Raw genomic sequence first — 8,027 nt, 5'->3', positions numbered from 1 at the left:
GATTGAACTAGACGCCTGCAGCAGGACGGCACCAGAGACTCGGAACGGCTGATGTCGAAGAGGAAAGCGGAGGAGACCCTGTGTTGCCGGCCCGGCAAGCGTTTCGTCTCCCTGCCGCTGGACCGCAAGCGGAGCGTCAGGCCGCCGGCGCCGAGTGCACAGGCAAGCGCCAAGAGGAAGCTGCGGGAGGAGCCGCTGCAGGAGCCGGAGTGCAAGAGGCCCGGGAGCGCGCGGCCCGGGCACGCGGATGGCGGCAGCACGGTCGGAGCGCGGCGCGAGGCCGGGGCCGGGGACGGCGACCGCGGGAGCGCGAGCAGCGGTGCAGGAGAGTGGCCCGCTCGCGCCTCCCGCCTGAGCGGGGCTGCCCAGGTAAAGGCAGCAATCACAGGGGCGGCTGTGAGCTGCTCCACTCAAACATTCCCTTACACAGAGAGTGTGAGTGTGTGAGAGAGACCTTCCAAGCATTGCACTGTCCACCCCACCGCTACCATGGGCCTTTAGATACCTCTGCATCCAACCAGAGAGTTGTTACTAAAAAAGAAAACGTATGTTCAACTCCCCCCCCCCCCTTTTTTTTGTAAGGGAATTGCAAATACTTTGCCAAAAGCTTTTCAAGAAACATAGCCAGACATAGTTTCCTCACTGTGCGTCCATGAGTTACTTGTGAACTATAAACGGAGGGATACTTCTCTGACCGCATGACCCTGAATGTTCTTCATGCTCACAATACCATCAAGCAAAGGGGCACAGATTTGTTCATTGAAGTGTGCAGGAGGGAGGGAATGAATCCTGAAAAACAAAATGCGAGACCGCTGTAGTGAGAGACACAAAAACTGCAGACGCCGAAATCCCAGGTCTTACAAGCAAGGGGCTGGAAGAACACAGCATGCCAGGCAGCATCAGGAGGTGGCGAGGTCAACGTTTTCCGTATAACCCTTCTTCAGGACTCCCCGAAACGTTGTCATCTACATCTCCTGATGCTGCCTGGCTTGCTGTGTTCTTCCACACCACTGGAGTGAAGTAGTATCATAGGAGTGAGCACCAGCATGCTAGACGGAAATGTGACACTGTAAACAACGATAATGACCATGTAATAAATGGATCTGACCGTAGCTCTGAAGCCTGTCACATCAAGTCATTAACGTTCGTGTAATTACCAAGGCTTGATGGCAGAGCCTAGCATGTCTGTGCAAAAGGCTCAGTAGTTTTCTTTAAACCATCTTTAGCTAGTAGGACTTCTGCACTTAATGGTAAAGGCCTGTGGAGTGTTGCTGAACAAAGAGACCTTGGGGTGTAGGTTCATAGTTCCTTGAAAGTAGAGTCACAGGTAGATAGGATAGTGAAGAAGGCGTTTGGTATGTTTTCCTTTATTGGTCAGAGTATTGAGTACAGGAGTTGGGAGGTCATGTTGTGGCTGTACAGGACATTGGCAAGGCCACTTTTGGAATATTGTATGCAGTTTCTGGTCTCCTGATCAGAAGGATGTAAGACTTGAAAGGGTTCAGAAAAGATTTATAAGGATATTGCCAAAGTTGGAGGATTTGAGCTATAAGGAGAGGCTGACTAGGCTGGGGCTGTCTTCCCTGGAGTGTCGGAGGCTGAGGGGTGACCTTTACAGAGGTTTGTAAAATCATGACGGACAAGGATAGGATAAACAGACAAGGTCTTTTCGCTGGGATTGCGGAGTCCAGGACTAGAGGGCACAGGTCTAGGGTGAGATGATAAAGATATAAAAGAGACCAAAGGGCCAGAGATTTAGGGTAAAAGATATAAAAGGGACCAAAGGAGCAACTTTTTCTTGCACAGAGTGGTGCGTGTATAAAATGAGTTGCCAGAGGAAGTGGTGAAGGCTGATGCAATTACAAAATTTGAAAGGCATCTGGATGAGTATATGAATAGAAAGGTTTTAGAGGGGTATGGGTCAAATGCTGGCAAATGGGACAGGTTAGGTTAGGATATCAGGGTGGCAGGGACGAGTTGGACCGAAGGATCTGTTTCAATGCTGTCCATCTCTACGAAATATTCATCCTGGAGTTCCATGAAGGAAGATGATGGTTGTTTGAGATGAATCATCTCTTCAGCACCAGTATGTCCCTGCAGAAGTTCTTCAGGATAATGTCCTAGGCCCATTCAATTCAGCTGCTTCATCAATGACTTTCCCTCCAACATAATGTTCAAATCAGAGATGTTTGCAGGTCATTTTGTGTTTAGTTTCTTTCATTTGCGACTGCAGCAAGATGTAGGCAATACTCAGGCTGGAGCTGCAAAATGTCAGGCTTGCTACCAAAGTGTGAGACAATGACCATCTCAATGTATCTCATTTAATGGGACTATAATGGCATTTTATGATGAAGCACACTTGCAGTACAAAGGCTGAACTGCAGTTAAACTTTTATCATGTGAATTTATGGCAAATCCAGTCAAGCACATGGAATCATTTAACAGTCATGTTATAATAAACGTTACAAATAAATTCAGGTAAGGGAAAAGTGGTGTATGGGATTTTAAAAGAAGGAATATTAAGTTTATTTGAAAATTATAAACTAATGTACAATTCCTACATTATACATATGCATTTCATTACCATCGCTGAGTCCCTCACCAAATCCTGGTGGTTAACCACCAATCAGAAACTCAACTTAATTGTATTAGCCATTGTATTGTAGCTTTGAACAGGTCAGAGGTTGGAACTCTGGAATGATTAATTCTGCCTGAATCCCCAGGGTTTGACCGTTATCTCCAAGGCAGATGTTGGGAAAATGATGGAATACTCATCATATGCAACTCCAATAACACCTAAAATTTGAAATGTCACCCCTCAAAAAATAGCTTGCTTGATGGACACTCCTTCTATCACCATGTGCTATCTACAAGATGCACAGCACCAACTTTTCAAGGATCATTCAACACCATCTTTTGAATGACTTGTACCACCTAGAAAAACATAGCATGTGCATGGGAACACCACAACCAATTTCCCCTGAAACTACACACCAACTTGAATTGGCATTATATTGCCGCCACTTTCACTGTTACTGGCTTGAAATTCTGGAACTTATTAACTGACAGTGCTGTAGATATGTGTACTTGCACCACAAGAACCGTGTTCAAGAAGATTGCTCGTCACCACTATTTGAAAGACACAGGAATAGGCAATAAATTCTAGCTTTGTCAGCGACACCCACCTCCTGTGACTTAATTATAAAGAAAGCTTCTCAACCAAGACCTAACTGCTGAGACGTTGAACTCTGGAATTAACCTTCTAAAACATATGTACCCTCTCTCCCTTAAAACCTATCTTAGTTATCAAATATGTAATGATTTGTCCTAATATTTCCTTACCTGACTGTCAAATTTTGCTTAATAACACTTCTGTAAAGTTCTTTGTGGTTAAAGTACTGTGTTAATGTAGTTTACAGATATTCACATTTCCAAATGAATTTTGACCTTACAAGGGTGGTGCAGTGTCTCAGTGGTTAGCACTGCTGCCTTACAGCTCCAGGAAGCTACCCTTGAGTGACTATCGATATGGAGTTTACATGTTTTCCCTGTGTCTGGGTGGAATTCCTCTGGGTGCTCTGATTTCTTCCCACTGCCCAAAAATGTGCAGGTTAGGTGGTTGACCATGCTAGGTTGCCCTTAGTGTCCAGGGATGTGCAGACTAGGTGGATTAGCTGTGGGAAATGCAGGATTACAGGGATGCGATAGGTCTGGGTAGGATGTTCTTCGAAGGGTCAGCGTAGACTCAGTGGGCTGAATGGTCTGCTTCCACAGTGTAGGGATTCTATGATTTGAATGAATTATGATTTATACACCTTCACTGAAACTGTTTTAAAACTAATTTTTTATTATTTCCATTCTAGAATGCACCTGGGGATGAAGTTTCTTGTCAATACAACTCTTTTCAGTTTTGGAGAGTTCAGTTGCCTCCTGTTGACTTGACTGAGATTGAAGATTTTAGACAGCCGAAGATAATTGAAGAAATGAATTGTGAAGATCCAGATGAGTCAGCAGAAATAGAGATGGAGCTGCACATCTGAGATTATCATAAGAAAATGTAAACAAAATTATGTTTGCATATTTTGAAATAATGAATAAGGCTAGAAGTTATCCTGGAAAGTGTGTGTTGGGGGTGGGGGTTGGGAAGGGTAATGAAGATGCAGTGGGCATCCTTAATTTTGCTGAAAATGCTGATTGTTGAAATGAGCTATATTTTCTGCAATCTTCTTATAGTGTGGCTGAGGAGAATATTCAAGGTCCACAAGCTTTCAAAACTACCAGGCTGATCAGATATGCAGGATGCATTTCATCAACATCGTAAACAAATGTGTAAATGTTTATCTGAGTTGAAATAATCTGAAAAATTGACATTCCTATTGGTTTATGTGGTACCGGCTTTACCACCAACAAATGTCCAGCAAAGGGACAAACTGCAGTTTTAATGTGAATTCAAACTGTTGATGGGATTTCGATTAAGTCTAATTGTGACTATTGGTTCATGACAGCTAATATAGCCATGCAAAAACATTACAAAGCTAACTGGGTGTCCCAGGGTAAATAATTATTAATAAATGTGAACAAATTTATCTAAAATATGCAATTTGTAATTTTTAAAAACAGTTTACTCCTCTCCCACTTTAAGGGATTGACCACGTATGGATGTGATTCCTCTTGTACTGCACTGACGTTCTGCAGTATCTCCAAATGGCCAGCCTTCAAGTGTGAATTTTGAATTTTTGTTGATGAGTTACTCAGAGTGACACAGCAAAGTATAATTGTGCATTTGGAATATTCTCCTGAGCTGCTCATGGGGGAGAAAAGCAAACTATAGCTGAAGTCAGTAGTCTTAACTCGGAGAATCAGAACTGATTTGTACTCTTTCAATGCTGTTGGGCTTCCACTTAGTTGATTTGTTAAACAAAAAAAAGGCTTTTGAAGTGATTTTATCTGTGAAACGTTGATTTTGTTGCAGTCAGCCTGCCTTTGTGATCAAAATGCAATGAAATGACAAAGAATAACATGTGAGAGCAAAAGAGGTTAAGGTAACACAAATTAATTCAATTCTCTTTTCTCTCCACAGATGCTGCCAGACCTGCTGAATTTCTCCAGCAATTTCTGTTTTTGTTTGTAACGCAAATTAAGTGTTGCTTTTTTTTAAACAAAATGCAAGTTTGTGCCTTAGGTTTTGAGGGTTAACACATTAATAATAGGTCTGCTAAACATTTGAGTAGCTATATTATTTCAAATTCTTCTATTGTATGAGGTAAAAGTAATAAAATTAGATGATGCAGGTAGAAAAAGATTACCTGAACTTGCCAGTGGTGATGGGATCAAAACTCATTAATATGACTAAACTATTAATGGGAGTTTGTTTTGCTCAGTGATTTTTCCAATAACTATGGACTCGAATTATATCAGATGAGAAAGAAACTTAGGGAGAGTACTTTATGTTCAAAGTACTTCTGTTTTTGCAGACTTATACCATATTGTCATGTAACTTACTTAATTGGGAAACTACTGTTTCAGAGTCCGTAGAAAACATAGGTTTCATTATTCTGGTGTTCCCAAGAACAACTTTTAGATTGGGTCTCGGTGGTATGCTCACCAGAGAATTATTGTGGATTCGTTGAGTTGAATGGTCTATTTTCACACTAGGGAGTCTATCATTCTTCCTATGACTTGAATGGCTGAGTTATCTCAGGAAAGATGAAAGTGGAGGCTTCACTGAAACCTGGACTTTACATTCATAGTTCCATCTGATGTTCATGAAGGGTTTTTCATTGGTGATGTCATTGGAGTGAGTTAATAAACAGATTGTAAAAAAGGTATCCACCTGGGTAAGAAAATTCAGATTTAAAAGAAAATGAAACTTTCATGGGGCTATTATTTTACTTTGCAAAACAGATTATTTGAACAAAAATGTATCTTACAAGGTGATTCTGTCCCCTTAATGTAATAGTGCAGACCAAAAGCAAACCTGGTCATCTCTGATGAAGTGTATTTTAACCTTACAGAACAGGCATACAGTGAGTTATTTTGCCAAAAAATTATTCTTAAACTGGAAAATTTATATGGTTTGTGCATGAATGAATTTAACATCAGTTATTTTCATTTTTCAGAGTCGACTAAATGGTGTTATACAAGGGGTTCAGCCACAAATATGACACATGGAATTCATTTTCTAGGAATATCTCTCTTGGTTTTACTTGCCAAAATACTATTTTTTTTTCCCTCCACCCTTTTGCTACTGTGTCACCCCCCCGCACTACCCAAGTTCGTGTTTTGTATGATCAAGTGAAGAGGGTTATTGGCACGTATGTCTTTGTAACTTCTGACAACTGCAATCTAAACTGTTTATACTCTTCAATTTCTGCAATTGGGAAAAATATTAATATCTTTATGAGCCAGGGCATTTTGCCTTCGCAGTCCTAAATCATTAGACACTTAGTTTCATTATGACTTTATTTTAGTGTTAATTGAGTTAACACTTTCTGGGCAGAAGGATGGTAATGCACATTTCATCACCAACATAAATTTGGACATTGGAGTTATTGTTGCTCCTGGAACATTCATGTTTGTTGTTGCTATTTTTGGTAGTTCCCATTTCTGAACTGTGTCGACTAACTTGAATTTTTTTGTTAAAGGAAAAGGGTAATATTTCTGTTGTGCACCGTGTAAGTAAATCCTGAATATGACAGGGTAAGTTTCTTGTTGGGGCTAAAGATGTTGAACTCGGTTATGAACATGTAGCTTTTATTTTCCTTCCATCTGTTAATATCTAAGCTTCCATTTTCTTTGTGAGTTGCTGATTTGACATTTCAGTTGTAAATACAGTGTCATTTTGTGTAACCAGACAATTCACATTGAAAGGGAAACCCAAAGATCTGCATGGAAAGTTAATGATGCCTCTGCATGCTTCTGGGTTTATTGGGTATTCAAGGTGTTATTTTATATAAAATTTGAATATTTGAAACAATAAAATATTTTCCACGTTTGTATTTTTATAGTACTTGAGCATTATTTGATCTATTTCAGAAGAAGCTTTGGCTTCTGTTTTTAAAGTCCGAAAAGTATAATGACCAAGTCTATTTCTAACCTGTGTTGATCTCAACTATCCATATATGACTTTTCTAATTTAAAAAAAACTAGTTTTCTTTTTGTTGATTAATTTTCTTTAAAATTATTGATCATTTAAATAGCTTTGTGAAATCATAAGACCATAAGTAATAGATCAGAAATAAGCTTTCCAGCCCCTGTGGACTGTTCCATCATCCTGTAGGATCCTGGTTTATCTGACGCTCCTCACGTCTACTACACTGTTCTTTCTTGTAACTCTTGATTTGCTACTGATCAAGAATCTACCTGTCTCAGCTTTAAATATACACAAGGACTCTGCCCCACTGCTCTCTATGGCAAGGAATTCCAAAGACACACAACCCTCAGAGAAGAAATTCCTCTTCATCTCAGTCTTTAATTAGTGACCCCTAATTCTGATACCATGCTGTCTGGTCCTTGATTCTCCCATGAGGGGAAACATCCCATCAGAATTTACCTTGTCATGCCTGTTGAGAATCCTAAATGTTTCAATGAGATCACTTCTCAATTCTTCTAAACTTCAGTGAGTAGAGTCCCATCCTAATTCACCTTTAATCCTAAGACAATCCCTCTGAAACCGTGATCATACTAGCAAACCACCTCTGAACTGCCTCTAGTGAAATAATACATTTTAAAATAAGGGGAGCAAAATGTCTTACAGCACTCCACATATGGTCTCACCAGCACCTTCCACGGTTCCCGCAAGACTTCTCTCTCCATTCCCCTTGCAATAATGGCCGACATTCCATTAACTTTCTTGATTATTTGCTGTACCTGTGTGCTAGCTTTATGAGTTTTGTGCACAAATACCTCAAGTCTTTTTTAAAATCTATTTAAATAATGCTGTTCTTTTGTTTTCCTTTGCAAAATGAACAACTTCACATTATCCCACATTATACTCCAGTTTAGAACTTTTGCCCACTTATTTAACC

General features: G+C 40.3%; 1 protein-coding gene across 2 annotated transcripts; it reads left to right on the top strand.

Annotated features, from left to right (window-relative positions):
- Positions 1–6,998, top strand: LOC132828114 (uncharacterized protein C9orf40 homolog). 2 transcript variants are annotated; one of them, XM_060845031.1, is made up of 3 exons: positions 1–369; positions 3,864–4,057; positions 5,081–6,998. In XM_060845031.1, the coding sequence occupies exons 1-2, from the start codon at positions 52–54 to the stop codon at positions 4,038–4,040; spliced, it is 495 nt and encodes a 164-aa protein (XP_060701014.1). In that variant the 5' UTR covers positions 1–51; the 3' UTR covers positions 4,041–4,057; positions 5,081–6,998. The 2 variants fall into 2 exon arrangements, with proteins under 2 accessions (XP_060701014.1, XP_060701009.1); XM_060845026.1 differs by having other exon boundaries at positions 3,864–6,998.
- Positions 6,999–8,027: the final 1,029 nt, after the last annotated feature.

Source organism: Hemiscyllium ocellatum, chromosome 2, assembly GCF_020745735.1.
Source record: "Hemiscyllium ocellatum isolate sHemOce1 chromosome 2, sHemOce1.pat.X.cur, whole genome shotgun sequence".
In the NCBI taxonomy this organism is placed as follows: domain Eukaryota; kingdom Metazoa; phylum Chordata; class Chondrichthyes; order Orectolobiformes; family Hemiscylliidae; genus Hemiscyllium; species Hemiscyllium ocellatum.
The sequence above is the reverse complement of the archived record's forward strand: the minus strand, read 5'-3'. Positions and strand labels throughout refer to the sequence as shown.